Source organism: Perca fluviatilis, chromosome 6, assembly GCF_010015445.1.
Source record: "Perca fluviatilis chromosome 6, GENO_Pfluv_1.0, whole genome shotgun sequence".
Taxonomy (NCBI): domain Eukaryota; kingdom Metazoa; phylum Chordata; class Actinopteri; order Perciformes; family Percidae; genus Perca; species Perca fluviatilis.
Window position 1 is genome coordinate 32,925,149 of NC_053117.1, and position 18,503 is coordinate 32,943,651.

General features: G+C 41.5%; 1 protein-coding gene across 1 annotated transcript; it reads right to left on the minus strand.

Moving 5' to 3' along the window:
* Positions 1-7,520: 7,520 nt before the first annotated feature.
* LOC120561400 (zinc finger protein 2 homolog) lies at positions 7,521-12,929 on the minus strand. Its single transcript, XM_039804508.1, has 2 exons — positions 12,638-12,929; positions 7,521-9,554 (listed from the first exon to the last, which is right to left on the minus strand). The coding sequence occupies exons 1-2, from the start codon at positions 12,807-12,809 to the stop codon at positions 7,903-7,905; spliced, it is 1,824 nt and encodes a 607-aa protein (XP_039660442.1). The 5' UTR covers positions 12,810-12,929; the 3' UTR covers positions 7,521-7,902.
* Between the last annotated feature and the right edge of the window lie 5,574 nt (positions 12,930-18,503).

Consider the following 18,503-nt stretch of genomic DNA (forward strand, 5'->3'; position numbering starts at 1 on the left):
CTAAGTGTCTGCTCTGCTGCTGTAAGCTGCTGTGTATGAGCTGAAAGCTGTTGAACTGTCAGTCGCAGGTTTGAAAAGTGTCTGCTCTGTGGCTGCTCATCATTTCTGTTATTTGAAAATAAAGGCAAATGTTCATTTAGTATATAAATATTAAAGCTTTAGTGCATAACGTTTTGATATTGATGAACAATATGATCCATATCAAGCCATTGCCAAATTAGTTGCTACAAAGCTAATTAAGACTATCAGCAACAACAGCTCTCTCTGTATTTCACAGTATGGCTGTGTTCAGAAGATTGTCGTCCGGTGACTTTCCCGCACAGATCTCGAGTGAAGATAATGACCTCTTCTGAAGAGTCCATCATGTTTTTTTAAACCTTGTGTTATCTTCCTGTCAACCTTGTTTTTAATGTTTTTAACGCCTTTTTTTCACAGTTTGTTTTTGCTTTTTCCAACGTTTTAAATTGTAAAATTTTTCTTCTACACATTTTCAGCGCTTATTTCTACATCCCATATTTTCTGATATAAAACAAAAATTGAAAACGGGTCAATGTGACCCAAAGTCAACACAAGGGTTAATCCTCCGTGTCCTCCTTGGCTACTAGTAACTGTGTGGAGGAGAGGTGGGGGCTGTGCACGATCACAAAAGGCTTACAGTATATCATGTGGAGTGCCGACAGTTTTGTTGTTTTAGAATTCCTCATGGGGGCGACAGAAACTACGCACTATAGCTTTAAACTTATGAGGCCTGCTAGTGTAGTTTTGAGCTTTAGTGTCTGAGGACTGTACTATAATCTAGAGAGAGGTACATTTAAAGGGATAGTTCAGATATTTTAAAGTGGGGTATGTTGTACGAGGTACAGTGTTGGGTGTAACCATAGACTTATTAACAGTCTATGGACGTGACAGAGGCTGGTAGCAGAGTAATCATGGCAAGCGAGAAGCAGCCAAAGCTTACTTTTGAGAGCTTTTTAAGCTTCGTGGCTTTTTGCTGGACGGCGCTCTGAGCCAGGCAGACACAAAACTGACAACCTCACAGATGGATGCAGTTGTGATGGCCTCATACACACAAGGCAGCCTCTCAGCTGATCTAACAGCTGAGTGGTTCAGAATCGACTCAACATGATGACGTTTTATATAAACTTTTTATTGATTTTGATTTAGAGGGATTTTAACTGTGATTTGTCTGATTTAAAGGCTTATTGTGTACAGAACACATGTTGTGTGGCTGATAGTTATGTTTAGAAGTCCGAGAGACTAAATCTGTTCAGATTACAGATCATCTACAGTGTAAATCAGCAACAGATCGCATGTAGAGCATTCTGACAGCTAATCTGTCATAATAAAAACAACTGGAGACTGTGTAGGAGCTGATATATGGGTCTGATAACATTTTATTAAATCGGAATCGGACCATAGTGTTTCTGTCACTTCCCGTTCAGCCTGAAGGCAGCTGGAAACTGCTAGAAACTGTCTGATTTGACAGCGGATTTTTGTCACCGCCCCCGGCTGCTCCCGCCTGCTCTCGTCCACTTTACAGGCGAGGCGCAGTTCATCTCGAAAGAGCCTATTGACTTGTTTTGTCAATACTCGGGTTGCTTTTGAAGAGAACAATATACAGTAATTGCTTCATTTCTCCGTCATAAAGAGCTGTTTGACAGTAAGGTAAGGCGGTGAAAATAGTGTAAACATAAGGTACATTACTGTGTGTGTGTGTATTTTTTAGGTGGCTAAAATAGGTTTAGCTGCTGCCCCCTGTCCACAGCAGAACATTGATTTGCTTCTGTGTCGTAACTTTTCCAAACTGCCATCTACTGAAGGTACTACACTGACTATGGAGAGGTACCTCATACAACCAAACTATGCCTTTGGCGTGGGAAGCGTTAGGTTGTGTAAATGATATTTGATATGGATCTTCTTTCTTTCTTTGATTTGGGGATTTTTCATGGAATGTGGACGGGCGACACCACTTAGGTTTGTCGGAAGGATGCATGTCTGTGAGAGTTTATGCAGGTGTGGGCACGCATCCAAGTACTAGACAATCTCTAAGTGTGGGAGTTGTTAAGCAACAGGAGACCAACTTCTCCTGCCAGGGGTTTTGCCAAAGTGATGCAACCGTAAACAACGCTGTGAGGCCGTGCATGTGAGGATGAACTCGTTGCACAGGAAGTTGTATCGAACTGTTCCTTTGGCGAACAAAGTGGTGATCCTTTACCACTAATAATAGTAATTTTGTCATGCTGATTAAAATAAAAAACACTTTAATTCCTGGAATTCTCATGACTGTAATGCTGACCTTCTCTACAGCACATGCTTCACATATCCACTTTTACAGTATATAACAGTATGGGTTTAAGTATCCATTCTGTTCAGGAGGAAGCCACAGTCAAAAGAAAAGAAGAAATGGCAATACAGAGGAATTACTCATAAACAAGTCGGTTTCATGGCTTCTTTCACACATGACTTGAACAATAGAGTTGTTCCATAGTTGAGGAGCCCCCCCACCACCACCACCACCACCACCACGACTGGGGGTTTCTATTGTACAAACTGCTGAGAGATTAACTTGCACATCCTGAAAAATGACAATCAAGCTATAATTACAAAAATGCTCTGACTGGAAGAAGCACTTTTGGCTGTATCTTGGCATGAAATGTTGGCACCATCACTACCCACCTCCATAGACATTTAGAGATTACATTACAACACTGAATTATTACCAGATATGAAGAAGATCTTTGAAACATTACTTCTAAAATACGTGTTTGCATGACAGCATTAAGTGCTTATTTAAAAACATCCATTTATATTTCTGTCATCTAGATACTCAGACCAATTTAAATAAAGACATAGCTGCAGGGTTTGAGGCCTGCCATTAATCCAGCAGTCAGATGCTGTCCTGAACAGACCGTTATGTCAACAAACCACATGATGTTGTGTAATTGTAGATGGAGTGTAGCGATGTGAAACTGGATGTTTCAGAGCGAAACTAAGTGAACGCTGGGGTCGGAGCTTTATGATGAGCAAAAAGTTCCTTTTTACTGGTCACCTGTTTTGGTTTTTGACTCTGTTACTGATAAAAACAGTTATTTCTTTTGTAGAATGAAGGAAATACATTTGCAATTATCCTCATTCCCTCAGAAATCTAGAAACAAGTGGATTTGTTGTGTTTCCAGCAAATATGCATGAACCGATATCCAGGCAACAAATCCCGAATGAATTCAGGTCAGGATTTGCCTTGTCTTTATTCCCTACACCTCTCCATTTGTATATCACATCACACCACCATCTACCCTTTCCTGTGGCCCTAGCAACAATGATGAGTAAATATCTGACCTGTTAGCTGAGATATTGAACCTGAGATCAAAATCTAAATCTGTGTGAGGAATAAAAAAAACAAAGATTGTCAAATATCTGCATAAGTCACCCAAAATAGCCTTCCGTGTTCCAACCCAGTTTCTACACTGCACTTCTGAGATCACCCCTTAATTAAAACTCTAGCAGCACCACGGCGTTCTTGATCCTGGATTTTAGTTTCACTTGGAGGCGGTGCCGTTTGTCTGTCCAGTCACTGGCAAAATTCTTTCCAACTGAACACACTTACTGTGCACTAAAGAATTTCTCCCAAGAATAGGAGAATCCTGTGTTCATTCACCCCATGCACATTAGCCATTGTGACTTGATTCATGTTAACATTGAAAAGAAGGGGACATTTTAACATATTCAACAACAGTGGCCTCTGTCTAAACACAAGCATGTATTCACACTATTCTTCTTTATGGCCTTACCCATGAATTCATTTAATACTGACACCCTGAGGACAACCACCCCCGCTGCTGGCGCAGTCACACCATGAATAAAATTCTCACACTAAGGGAAAGGCAGGAATGGGGAGTGTAATCAAGTCTGGGGAACCATGTGATTTTCAGGAAACGAGAACAGCATTCATACCAGGGGTAAGATTCACTTTTAATTTTTTGAAAGATCATTTTTTTGGGGGCATTTTCGGCCTTTATTATTGACAGGACATCTGAAGACATGGAAAGGGAGAGAGAGGGGGCAAAGGGCCGCAGGTCGAACCCGCGCCCGCTGCATCGAGGAGCAAACCTCCACACATGGGCGCACGCTCTACCGACCGAGCTATCCGGGCGCCCAGGTAAGATTCACTTTTAGTGGCTATGAAATAGATTCGGAATCTTGGTCTTTATGAGGTCATAAGGAGCAAGGTTACCTCCCCTTTCTCTGCTTTGCCCGCCCAGAGAATTTGGCCCACCCATGAGAGAGAGAGAGAGAGAGAGAGAGAGAGAGACATCATGGCTTGCAAACGAGCAAAGTGGCAGTTGGTCAAGGCCACACCCCCACCCTCCACCTTGCCCCCCCTCCACCTCTCTCCTCCTCAATAGCATTTAAAGCTACAGACAGAAATGGCACATACCAAGGGCGCTGACACACCAGGCCGATTATCGGCCGTGGGACAGTCTGGCGAGGTCAGTGACTCAAATCTGTTCGGTGTGTCCCGTGCCGTCGTCCGCCTGGGGGGCTGTTGGCGTTCATTGTGGCCGACCTGACGTGTCCGGTCGGCGGCAGGGCAGTCGGGACTCACCCGGAAATGACGAGCGGGATGAGGTGACTAGAGTCTCTCAAAATCTGACGAAAATCTTTTAAACTGACCTTTTTTGATCTGAAATGAAGACCGATTCAGCAACACCATGGCCTATTTCTCGCTTAAAATGTTTTCAGAAACATGTTTCAGTGAACTATTTTAGTACAATATGAGATTGTATTCTGAACGGCCGCCATGACAGTCTGGCTTTGAATTTCCGGAGAAAACAAACCCATGTGACGCGTTCGTCCAATCAGCTGCTGGTTTTCATTTCTTGGGCAACATTACAGATTAGCGCCGCCTACTGCTATAGAGATGTATTACATCTCGTCTCCTCTCGTCTTTTTGGTCTGTTCTGTGGCACTTTTTTGGACCTCGGGGACGCGACTGATCATATCGACGGGGTTTTCTGTCAACGGTCAGCCGTCGGCTAAATGTGTCTACACCTTTAGGAAAGCTCGTTGTGGGACTGGCTCTAGTGGCTGTAATTCTGCACCAAGGCTGAATTTTGGGAAAGCGACTTCAGATAAAAGCATCCAAAAAGCAGCATGTCATAGGACCTTTAAGTTTAACAAAGTCTAAGAGACTAAGAGACACACACAATTTTCTATCTGTGTATGCAATACTTAAGTTAAAAGCTGCAAGTTACGAGCATTAAACTGGACCGTTTTTATGCCGGAGCTGACTAGCTAATCAGCACGTTGCCCACTGACCATCCAATCAGAGGGAGTCAAACACTGCGGTCAAGTGAGCTGTCGGTTGCGATAACCCGGTCAAGCCAGCCGCCACTTGGATTCCGATGCTTGTAGAGATGCTTTGCCCCTCCCCCTCCGGCTGACCACTGTGACACCTTATTTCATAAGATTTTATGTACGATAGCTAATGACGAGACACAAATGATTTTCATATCCTGTTTGAATTTTGCCATGAATTACACGTTTGTCAATTTAAAAGATAATTTTGCAAATCAAGAAAGTCAGTTTGTCATAATACTGTTAAAGTATAAGACTGTAAAAATACATAATTAGAAAGGCTACACACCCAAAGACTGCGTGACATCATAACTTCTTTATTTTAGACTGTCGACATACATATTATCAAAAAAAGACCATCAGAATCAATCGATGCAGATAAAGCATTGAGAAAACAAAACAAAAAGCAGTGCCAGTTAGCAGCACACTGATTTGGGGTTTAGTAACAGGATAGACTGATCTATAAAAGAACTCTTCAGCCTGTTCCATTTAAATGGAGGGACTCTAAATCGCCTATCGGAGGGCAGAGGTTGGTATTCTCTGTACAAACAGGCAAGAGGTGCTTCACATGTCGCTTAAGTTGCCTCCTCGACTCCTCCACTTGCCTCCCTTCCTCGCGCCTTAGTCCCTCCCACCGAGGAGGCACGGGAGAGATGCGAGGATATCATAGGAGGAGAGAGGAACTGAGGAAATGTGTTTTAGAGGGATGAGACGTCCTTTCCTCTGAAGCGTCACATAAATACGTCAGCTGATTGGGCGGAGTTAGCAAATCCTTTAGCTGCACGGCTTCCGGGAAGGCTGCTCTCGTGTATCTTCGCTCATGGCTCCTCGATGCTCGCTCCTCGGGGCAGAAATAAGAGCTTTGAGACGGCCTTCACCGAGGAGGGACAGAACAACTTCCGGTTCAGCCGAGGACCGAGGAGTCGAGGAGTTATCAAATAAGCGACATGAGAAGCACCTAAGGAGTCAGCTGAGATGCTTTTAACAAGTGAGCATGCTTGTGTTTTTAGTTTGTTTAAAAAAGAGTATGCAACTACAGAGCCCCAGACATAACCTCCAAAAACAAATTGTGGCCATGAAATGCTAATTTGTGCCCACTAAAAACTACTTTATGTGCTACATTAAGATGTTGCATTAAAGAGTCTGACTGCTGCTGGAATGAAGGATCTGCGGTAGCGCTCCTTCTTGCTACAGATGAACATTTAAAATCCTGGGGCCTCATTTATCAACACTGCATAGAAAATGTTCTAAATTCTGTCTTACGAATGTTAGTATGTGCTTAAGTACAAAAAAATCTGTATTTATTAAACGTGCGCAAGCCAATCATACGCACATCAGTAAGTAATGACTCAACCAACAAATATTGTTTGGTTCACTCAGTGCAGGAGGAATTACAAACAAAAGAAAAAATGCTGCATGGGAGAAGGTCACAAATACCACATCACAAATCCAGCAATACATTTTTGAGGAAGCAGTACCTACTTAGAAGCCACTCTGTGCACTCCCCAAGCAGATCAGCGCAGTCTTTGAGCACATTGTTTGCCAAGTCTTCCCATAAGCCATTGCACTATATTTCAAACATTTCTCACAGCTTTTATAGGATTTGAAAGGGGCAACTTGTCTGTTTAAAAATAGACAAATGATTAATTGAGGTTTTTCTAATAAAAGGAAACACAGGACATATGTGGATGTTGATTACGTAGTGCATACTCTTAAATGCTTTTTATTTGTAGTATCGCTATTCTACCACTAGATTCTGTTCGTAAGCATGGCCAGAGCTGTGATTTAGTGATAGACCGATTTAATCGGCTGGCCGATATTTGCGTTTTTACGTGTATCGGCATCCGCCGATACGCGGCTATTGCGTTCGCCGATAGTTTTTTCCCCAGCATTATTTACAGACAGGCGTCCACAGGCAGCTCTGTGTTACTGGAGACGCTGCACCCATCCATATGACGCACACTGCACACATAATTTGGGTCATATGAATGTAAGATGATTGCAGAAGTGACACTGATCTGTGTTTTTGTTTATTATTTTTAAAGAAATGGCAGAGCAGATTCCGAAAACAAATCCAGTGTGGCAGGGTTTACATTTTTATGATGTAAATTGAGGGAGCAAAAGCAGTATCGGCTCAAGAAAATCGGCAGCCGTATCGGTCATCGGCTAAGGCTGATGAAAAAAAATCGGTATCGGCATCTGCACTAAAAAATCCATATCGGTCGATCCCTACTGTGCTTATATTTACACACATTCCTAAGTGTAAGTACAAGTTGGTAAATTCCACACTTTGCGTGGCAATGTTCTTACGCATTACATACGCACACATCTGTGCGTACGCACGGTTGATAAATTAGGGCCCCATGAATTCCTGTTAGACGCCGTCGCTGACTATCCCTGTAACAATTGAACCACAATTAAGCACCATATACTAGGTTTCAACCTAGAAATGTCATTTGAGAAAATCCTTCTGCACAAGTGCTGCAATTATGTGACACCTCAGTCGTGTGAGTTCAAATAGAAAACTGTGTGTGTCTGTATGTCCTCTTACGTGCCTTTGCAATAGTGCGGGTTCTCACCGGTGTGGGTTCTTCTAATGTGCACATTCAATTTATCGCTACGTCTGAAATTTTCCCCGCATGTTTTACAAGAATACGGCTTTTCACCTGTGTGGATTCTAATGTGTTTTGTCAAGACACTATTACATGTGAAACCTTTCCCACATGTCATACAAATATGCGGCTTCTCGCCTGTGTGGGTTGTGGTATGATACTTCAGCGATGACGGCCGATTGAAATCCTTCCCACAGGTTTTGCAAGCATAAGGCCTCTCACCCGTGTGGATTCTCGTATGCCGTATCAATGCTGAATTGTCACTGAATCGTTTCCCGCAGGTCTTGCAAAGGTACGGCTTCTCACCTGTGTGGGTTCTCGTGTGGACTTTCAAGTCACCGTTACATTTGAAACTTTTCCCACACGTTCTACAGGTATACGGCTTCTCACCTGTGTGGATTCTCATGTGGACCTTCAAGACACCATTCAGTTTGAAACTTTTCCCACATGTTTTGCAAGTAAACGGCCTCTCACCCGTGTGGATTCTCATATGCCTAATCAATACGGAATTGTCACAGAATATTTTCCCGCAGGTATTGCAAAGGTACGGCTTCTCCCCTGTGTGGGTTCTGGTGTGGACTTTAAAGTCACTATAATATTTGAAACATTTCCCACAGGTTTTACAAGTATACAGCTTCTCACCTGTGTGGATACTCTTGTGGAGTTTCAAGTGACTACTACATGTGAAACCTTTCCCGCATGTTTTGCAAGTATACGGCTTTTCACCTGTGTGGATTCTCATGTGGATTGTCAAGTGACCAACATTTCTGAAAGCTCTCCCGCATGTTTTGCAAGTATACGACTTCTCGCCTGTGTGGATTCTCATGTGGACTTTCAATGCTGAAGTGGCTCTGAATCTTTTCCCGCAGGTCTTGCAAAGGTACGGCTTCTCACCTGTGTGGGTTCTCATGTGGACATTCAATTCATAGCGAGTTCCGAAATCTTTCCCACATGTTTTGCAAGTATAGGGCTTCTCACCTGTGTGGGTTCTCATGTGTCTCTGCAATCGTGAATGATACTTAAACTCTTTTCCACATACATCACATTTAGAAGATGTTTTACCCGTGTGAGTATTACGGTGACTCTCTGACAAGTTAGGGTTGTTCACATTGTTACTGTGACCTCTGCTTCTGTGAGGTCTCTTGTTTGGTTCTGGCTCTGCAAGTCTAGTTGATCCTGAGTCTTCTCCTCCTCTCTGATCTTGGCTCTCAGCTTCATTATAGTTGTGAGAGAGGAGCTGGTGGTCACTGTTTGTTTCTGATACCACAGAGCTTTTAACCCAAATGTAGTTTAGAGGATTTCCCTCCACTGCAATCTGAGTCTCGTCGATACTGAAGTTCAGAGTCTGACCTTCACTGTGGTCACGTTCCTCATAAGCAGGAGTCAACGTAAAGGCATCGGTCTCCTGCTTCAGTGCAAGCTGCTCTCCCTCATGACTGACGCGGAGTTCCTCCTGTTCCTCTTTAATCTGCGGGGGCTCTGGCTCCTCTTGGTCCAGACTGGAGTTCCTCTCCTGAATACAGAGCTGCTGCTGGTCAGCGAGAACCTCCTCCTCCTCCTCCTTACAGACACGTGGCTGTGGGAGCTCTGGAGGGACAGAGAACAAAAGGAATAGGATACTATTGTGCTGATAGAAAAACGGCAGCAGAAAAATAACAACACATACAGTATGTCTTTAAACCAGGGGTTTTCATCGTTTTTTAAACCAAGGACCCCTTAACTGAATGAGAGACGCAGCAGGGACCCCCTACTACATATATTGTCTAAAATGAAGTTGCATATTAAACTGGGCCTACAATAACCCGTAGGGTGGCCTAAAGCCTTTATATAGAATATAATAGCATAGAATATTAAGCTATTCAAATAGCCTAATAATTGTTGGCAGGATTTTATAAATCATGTTTTAATGTTAAACATACATGTTGCACAGTGAATCCTTAGGATTAACTAGTGGTGCACGATATATCGGCCGCCGATATAATATCGGCCGATATGGTCATTTTTTTACACATCGGTATCGTTCCGATGTCAAAATAGGGCCGATGAATAGGGCCGATGTGAATCATTCCTGTGTATTTGACGTGTGTGTGAGAATTTAGATCTAAATCTGACCTGTGGAAGGCAGTAATACGCTTAACAGCGTCTATAGGCCTACTGCCAAAATCAGAAGAAGAAGAAGCAGCATCAGCAACGAGTCTGGGGGCGGGGATGTTGGTTTTTGCCAGACGGAATCTGCCGGTGAAGTGGGACACTGGAAAATTTAGTAGACCCCGCCCTCGGTTGCTGGGAAGAAGAATGTTCGAAATAAGAGGTTGCGCGGCCTGCCGTACAGGTTAGTTTGACCAGTGGGCAGCGGCGGCCGGAGAGGCAGGCGGGCAGCAGCGACGGCCGGAGCGGGCAGCCACGGCTGCCGGAGGCGGGCGGGCACGACGGCGGACGGGCGGATCGAGAGATCATGGGGGACATTCTGAGCGGTGAAACGCAAACGGGGGGGTATAGCTAACCTAGCTAGGTGGAAAATACGCTTAGCCAGCCACCTGTTCCATCAATGCTGCTTGCAAGTGTCTGCTCATTAGACAAACTGGACTACATCCAACTTCAACGAAACTCCCATCGCGAGTTCAGAGAGTGCTGTTTTTTTTTTTGTTGTGGAAACATGTCGCCGGGTAAGAGTGGAGATGGGCTGTGTCAACACGGGCTTTAATTAGCTGCTTGTATCCAATGAAATGCTAACTGCGGGGGAGTTTGTGACTACGTAAATGCCGACCATTATACATTTCACGCAAATTTACAACTGTGTTTATAATCGGCTACATTTAGCTATTGCACACCCCCCCGCAAAGTTCAGCTAACGCATACTAGCATTAGCGCTTGGTGGACTGTAAACACCTGTTTCGGTATGTCGTTTTTATATATTTTAAATGTGTAACCATTAGAGCCACGTTGAAATGTTGTTTCGTGTATGGTGGTTGAAATGACAATAAAACACATTTGGGTTGAGTTGAATGCTGCCTCACTGTCGGTCTGTAAACGGTAGGCATGGCTTGGGAGTGGAGTCTAAGCAGCGAAGCAAGTGCATTCTGGGATTTGGTGTCTTTCATCCATATGAGCCAAAAACACATTTTCTGGCTTATCTCAGCCTAGAAGGCACCGATTTCTATAATTTTGAGGGTTAGGCCTAACCCTAAAGTACTTGGCAGTTACTGTACTTACAGTTCAGAAGACTGTAAAAGCCAGTGTCTGTTCAGTCCAGTTTGTTCTGGCTCCATTTTCACATTTTACCTTTTTCAATACTTTTGGCTTTGGCCATTTAAGGCCTACTACTGTACTTTAAAGTTTTGAACTGTTGTACAATGTTCACAGAATACAGTGACTCAAGTGAGTTAGGTGTTTATTGTGTATACTCTTGGCTGGTTGGCTTATTCATAGTGTGAATTTAGGACACACTTGTATCCTTTTTAAAAATTAATTTTTATATATTTATTTTTTCTTCTGAAAATCTGATGACAATCATATTTTGCACACAGGTAAAGGTGCCCAATATCAGTGATTTCTTCAAATAAATCACAAAAGTAAAAACAATGCGTTTTGGTAAATAGTTCCTTATTTGATTATTATTAAATGTGTTTTCTGTACAGAGATATCGACATCGGTAAATATCGGTATCGGCCATAACAGCAATATTAATATCGGTTATCGGTATCAGCCACAATTTTCACATCGGTGCATCACTAGGATTAACTGTATCTGTGGGTGGCTACCTTAGTGACTACCTTGCCTATTAGGCCAGTAAGCAGTATTGATTTATTTTTGCTTATAATAGGTTGGATTCATGTTAAGAATTTAAAACTTTCAAAAATTAACAATAATTTGGACCCCATTGAAGTGGGGTCAGTCAGGGTCAGTCCAGGGTTGGATACAGCACGGCGAGGTGATATTTCCCCCGTTGCCTGGCCAGGGATGATATATATGTGGCCATACCCAACAGAAGGTGGGATCCATAAACCATCCACCACATGATTTACAAAACAATTTTTTGATTACCATTGCACTGTAATTGTACTGCAATTATTTTATTTTAATTGTATATTTTGTTTACAGTAACATATTGTATTGGTTACTGTACTGTTATTCTACTTTTCTTTGTGATTTTCGTTGTAAAAACCTGCAATGGGAAAAATAAACTGTGTGTGTGTATGTATGTGTATGTATGTATGTATGTATGTATTTTTTTTTTTTCTGATGCCTTTCTATTTGTGCGTTCACTGAAAGGTAATTAGATGTTCTGTACTGGAACAATCTTTCACAGAAGCCTGTATGAGAAAATAAGTATACAAAGTAGTAAAGAGAGCAGTGTTTTGTATACATTACATCAGTGTGTTGTTGCTGCTTGGAAAGAGTAATAGGTTCATGTGTTTAGCAGTGGGTTGCAAAAATGCCATTTTGAAAAAGGATTGTTACGTTTTGATTGCAGTTTAATCTTGACAAGTGTTGCGTGAAGAGTTTTGAAACAATGATCCACATTCTGCAACAAGTGTGTAAGCAAAAACTGTAATGTGGCTGGGGAAAGGGAAGTTTGGGGGTCCCCTGCGGGAGCTGTTGCCCCCGCGACCCGACATCGGATAAGCGGATGACGATGGATAGGACATACTTTGACATGTTTTACACACCTATCATGAGTACATTCATTTCGGGTTTCCAAACGAGATCCAACAGTCTGCGCTGACGACCGAGCTCTTCCTCGTACTCGAAGATTGTTTTTTCAAAAACTCCGAATATTTCTTCAGCAGCAGCGGTTAGTCGCTCGTTGACAAACCGTTTTACATGCTGAACTGCAGACATTGTTGCTTAATTACAAATGGAATATGTATATTTATAAAATTAAACGACTAAAATATCGTTCTATAGCTAAGTCAATACGTGCATGCAGCTAAAGGTGCACTTGTATTGTTTACTTCCGCCAAGTGTCACACTGTTAAGTTCCGACAGTGGAATTGCGGTAGCTTTTCGTTCCGCTTCTAACTGATGGCATTAAATCTTTTTATTCTAAACGTTATATAGCCTATATTCTTTATCTGCCAAGTACACTTCTGCATATACATGGAATGTATTGCTTCATTCCACCAGGGAATTTGGTACTATTTAATAAAGTACTGATCTTACTTCGCAGATTATGATTGAGTATTCACAGGTTATTTCACCACCTCTAAATATCGCTAATTACATTATAGACATTAAATCTCGTTTGTATAATTCGTGCAACACAGAAGTGTAAAAACAACTTGTATGGTAGGAGTGGTGTCAATTTTCTCCTCTAACTCTTGTCAAGCAATCACATTTTTCCAAATTTTGACGGTTAGTATCAGTTTTCAGCTAATGCAGTGTCTTTAGCTGGACTATGACAATTACATGATTTATGAACCAGTTAAAATGGTAACCAGACTGGTAAAAAGGTGCATCTCTACCATCCTGCTGAAATGTAGCCTTCAGGAATCTTTCAAGGACAGTGGAAGACCCAACAAGATATGTCATGAAAACTGAACAGCATAGCAAGATGTAATTCAGCAGGCCTGCTGGGCACACTCAGAGTGAAAGTACAGTAGATAATATCTAGTTATGCATCTGTGAAGCTCTCACACTATTTTGGGCATTTGATTAGAGGACATGCAAGAATTTAATCTGTGATGGATAATCATCCAACATCAAGGAGGCCGCAATACATATCTCCCTTTGAAAACAAATAGGTTTTATTCTAAAATGCAATAATTCCATTTTAAATGTTCTATACCTTTTTTTTTATAATTAAAAAAATCTCCAGATGATGGTGAATGTTGTAAGTGGAAATGAAACTCTACATGTCTTTTTCGTTGGGAGTGTGATCGACTTTCTCTGATGGGTTTTGCTATTTGTTCAAACTCTGAGTCACTACTGTAGAGGAACTAAATTTCTCATAGTGGTTAACCTACACAATTGTTGTCTGCTGCTGAGAAATCCACTGATTACAGCCATTCTGCAATTAAACACAGGCCCAACATATTTTTTTAATATTATTGGCATTGTCACGTGATTGACAAGTGCCAGCAAACGTCTAAAGTTTCGTTTTCTGTCATTGTTTATCAATGTTGCACACTTACAGTAAGCTTTGTGTTCAGGCTTGTTTTAGAGGTTTGAAGTGCAGCCAGTGGGGCCTGCCGGTGTCATTTACTGGAGTTGTTTTGTGTTTACTCAATCATGTCCATGGTGGGACATTTCTACCAACCACCAGATAAATATTGGTCAGTTGTAGTTGTAGCTGTAGCTAGCAGTGCTGCAGCACATTCAGTCCTGACTTGATTTGGGTCCTTTCTTGAGAGAGCGTGTTTCTGCCAGGTGTCTTGTGCTTATTGTTACATACTGTAAACTTTCCTTGGTCTTGGTCACGACTAAATAATCAAGGCTGCGGCATGCTTTTATCTAACTGTTAAATATAGACCTTTTTCACGGCAGACATGTTGACATGTCATAGTAGGAAAAGCACAGGTGTATTCAAAACCATTTATGATGGCTGCATTCCACTTAGGAGAGGCCCTGATATTGTGCATGCTGACTCACTGAAATAGCTTACTGGGACACTTATTGATGGAAATGAGCCATTGTTAAGGTTATCAATTTCATGTGTGCTTTTCCTACTATGACAAGTCAAAATGTCTGCTGTGTTGTCCTACTCAACACTCAAAGAATTTGATAAGGGGTAAAATAGTAACAGTAATTTTGAAGAGAAAGGAGGTCGGTCTACAGGACTTGTTGATGGTGAAACTATCAACAACTCTGGAAGCCCCTGTTCCAGTTTAACAATGCAAAAATTTCAACAAGCCTGGTGGAAATTGATGCATTCTGTGTCGCTGGGTTAGAGGCATGCATTTCTGTCTGCCAGATGGTCTTTTTTGATACTGTCACTGGATGGAGCCTGTGGCTACCAGATCCATACTGGAAACCCGCTTTGTTCTACGCATGTGTGTGTAAACCGTTGACGTTTGGCATTGGCCTTGAATGGTTAGGATCAGGATAGCCCATTGGTCAGGGGATAGGACCAGTCTATGGAGTGGACCTGCACGGATGGGTTTTTGGTACAGATAGTAATGACAGGGCCAATGTCAGACATTTTAAATGCTACGTTAACCTTTTAATTATTATATTTCGATATCATTAAGGTGTTTCTTTTCTTACAGTAGTGGAACTATGGAAGCCTAGCCTTTTGGGGCACCAAGCAAACATAGCAACTGAAAATCCACATTGTTGAACATTGTCACCCTGCACTTGTCACTAAATGTTGACATTGTAAATAATGTAGCCCACTTTACAACTCATAGGTGTACTAAATGAAATATTGAAAACTATGTAAACTGGGATGAGACATTAAAATGAAATATTGTTAAAATATGAACGTGAATTCTTGTAGCCACTGTGGCTGTTTAATAGGTTTTTCTGTGGTTTTGTTGCCAACTATATAGATGCGTGTCTATTTATTGCTATAATAGCCTATAAATATGCTTTATCCTAACCATATTTTGATATTATATTCTCCATGCATAGGAAGTAAGAAATCAAAAGTTAAGACTACATTTCTTTGCTTGTCATTCAGTGAATAACCTGGACTGTGCAACCATTGATAAACTCTATCCCCAACTGCCAATATAAGGTAGATTTTCAGGTCGTGACATGTACTGACATAATTTGATTATTGAGCAATAATAGTATCTCCCACTATGGAAACTTCCCAGGGCCGAACCTTAAAACAACACAAGAGATTAATTGTATAGGCTGGGGTGCACAGAAGATGACAAAAGGTCCAACTGACAAGAGTCACTACATTTCCACTGGGATGGGTAGAACATTTAACCACAATGTGTCACTTCCCTTGCTTATTTCAAAACAATAAACCAGTTAAGACATACTTTTTTGTGATTTACAGATTTTATTTTTGTATTATTTAAACGAAACACAAAACATACAGCTCCCCTCCCCGTGAACAATGTGGTTTATATTGCTCAAACCACTGACAAAGGGGCTTTGATTGAATGTGTCTTCATATGAAAAAGGAGAACTGCTGTCATCTAGTGTCTCATTCTTGACATCACATGTTATTGTGTCAAATTATTAAAGGTCCCATGACATGGTGCTCTTTGGATGCTTTTATATAAGCCTTAGTGGTCCCCTAATACTGTATCTGAAGTCTCTTTCCCGAAATTCAGCCTTGGTGCAGAATTACAGCCACTAGAGCAAGTCCCACAATGAGCTTTGCTTAGTATGTGCCATTTCTGTGTCTGTAGCTATTGAGGAGGAGAGAGGGGGGGGCAAGGTGGAGGTTGGGGGTGTAGCCTTGACCAACTGCCACTTTGCTCGTTTGAAAGCCATGATGTCTCTCTCTTTCTCAAAGCAGAGAAAGGGGAGGTAACCTTGCTCCTTATGACCTCATAAGGAGAAGATTCCAGATCGGCCCATCCGAGCTTTCATTTTCTCAAAGGCAGAGCAGGATACCCAGGGCTCGGTTTACACCTATCGCCATTTCTAGCCACTGGGGGACCATAGGCAGGCTGGGGGAACACATATTAATGTTAAAAAACCTCATAAAGTGAAATTTTCATGCCATGGGACCTTTAAGATCTCTGGTGGAGGTAAATTTAGCAAGTGCCCCCTTGCTAGGAAACTCAGAGAAACGCAATGAAAACTTGTAGAAAAATACATTTAAGGTTCAGGTTGAAATTAAATTGTGCAATAAATAAATAAATAAATAAATAAATAAATAAATAAATATATATATATATATATATACACATACACACACACACACACACACATTCATGCAGTTCAATGTCTTATTGTACTCTGAAATGAAAGAATAGAACAAATAAATAATTGAAGTTAAAAAAGAAATCATGGAATCAATTTATAAACCAAAATGTATTCTACATTTTTAACTCATCAAAGTAGCCCCCTTTTGGCAGATATAACAGCTGAACACACTCGTAGCATTCTTTCTACAATGGAAATCAAATATTCTTCAGAAAGTTCTTCCCAACTCTGTTGCAGAAGTTCCCATAAATGTGTGGCACTTGTAGGTTGCTTTGCTTTCACTTTTCTGTCCAGTTCATCCCAAACCAGCTCAATGGGGTTTAAGTCTGGTGACTGTGCTGGCCACTCCATGTTTTTAAGCTCACCATCTTATTCTTTGTTGCTAAGGTAGTTCTGGCATAGCTTGGACTTATGTTTTGGGTCATTATCTTGCTGTAGGATGAACCCCTGACCAACTAGGCGCATACCAGAGGGTACCGCATGGCGCTGCAAAATGCTGTGGTAGCCGTTTTGGTTCAGGGTGCCTTTCACTCTGTACAAATCACCGACCCTGGATCCAGCAAAACAGCCCCAGACCATCACGCTTCCTCATCCATGTTTGAGAGTTGATGTCACACACTGAGGAACCATCCTTTCGCCTACTCAACGGCGTACAAAAATCCTGCATGATGAACCGAAGATTTCAAATTTGTATTCATCAGTCCATAGCACCTTCTTCCAGTCTTCAGTAGTCCATTCACAATGTTTCTTGGCCCAGGCAAGACTCTTTTTCTTATTCTTCTCTTTACAGTTGAAACTGAGACTTGCTTATTACGACCACTAGTAAGCTGTGCTTGAAACTGTCTTCTGATTCTGTTGTGGCTCTTCCTGTCAGAGTCTCCCCCAGTTTCTAAGTGCCTTTTGATGGTGAAGAATACTGTACTCATTGACACCTTGACTTTCTTCGCAATTTCTCTGTAGGAAAGACCAACATTCTTAAGTGTTATGATGGTCTGTCTCTCTTCCATTGTTAATTGCCATTTTCCCGCCATTTTTATGGCAACACACTACTTTCTGCAGTACAATACTGTTCATATAATGCTCACGAGGGTGTGGTACCACAGTGTGTTGCAACAATACTTTTATACCAACAGAGGGGGTTGTTAATAAAAAACAAATTGGGGTGTTCTAAAACTTTTGACCAGCAGTGTATTTAGTTATAGTAATGTTCCACATATTTGATGTCATTTAAGAGGTTAAATATTGTGCATTGTAGCTTACCTGTGTTTCTTTCTATAGGTAATAAGCTGTTAACTTAAATTGGTGGGAGATGTGGTATCCTAACTGTAATATCTTAACTGTAATATTAAGTTACAAGAATGCTTATCTGTAAGCTATATCAGTTACTTAGCTATGAAGAATAATAATTCATTTCCTTATACGGTTTCTGAAGTTAGCTGCTAATAACGGATGTTCCAGAAGGAGGCGCTATTACATTAAGTTCTGAATCAGAGTGTGTTCAGCTGACCGGATATTGACGCAAGTTAAAAAAGACCGAAGAAGTTGTTGCTAGCGTGAGACAGGTGAAAGTAACTTGTAAAGATGTAATGCTGCCCGTTGTATTAAACATATGTGGATGTTGTGGACATTCAGTTCTTCATTAGAATATACAACACAGACAACTTCATAAGTGGTTCAATGGGAAAAGACCCAGCTTCTACCTGT

Excerpts from the sequence above, each read along its gene's own strand:
- LOC120561400 (XM_039804508.1), bottom strand. The coding sequence starts at position 12,809 with ATGTCTGCAGTTCAGCATGTAAAACGGTTTGTCAACGAGCGACTAACC. Across the intron at positions 9,555-12,637 it reads AATGAATGTACTCATGATAG|AGCTCCCACAGCCACGTGTC; the intron begins GTGTGTAAAACA and ends CTGTCCCTCCAG.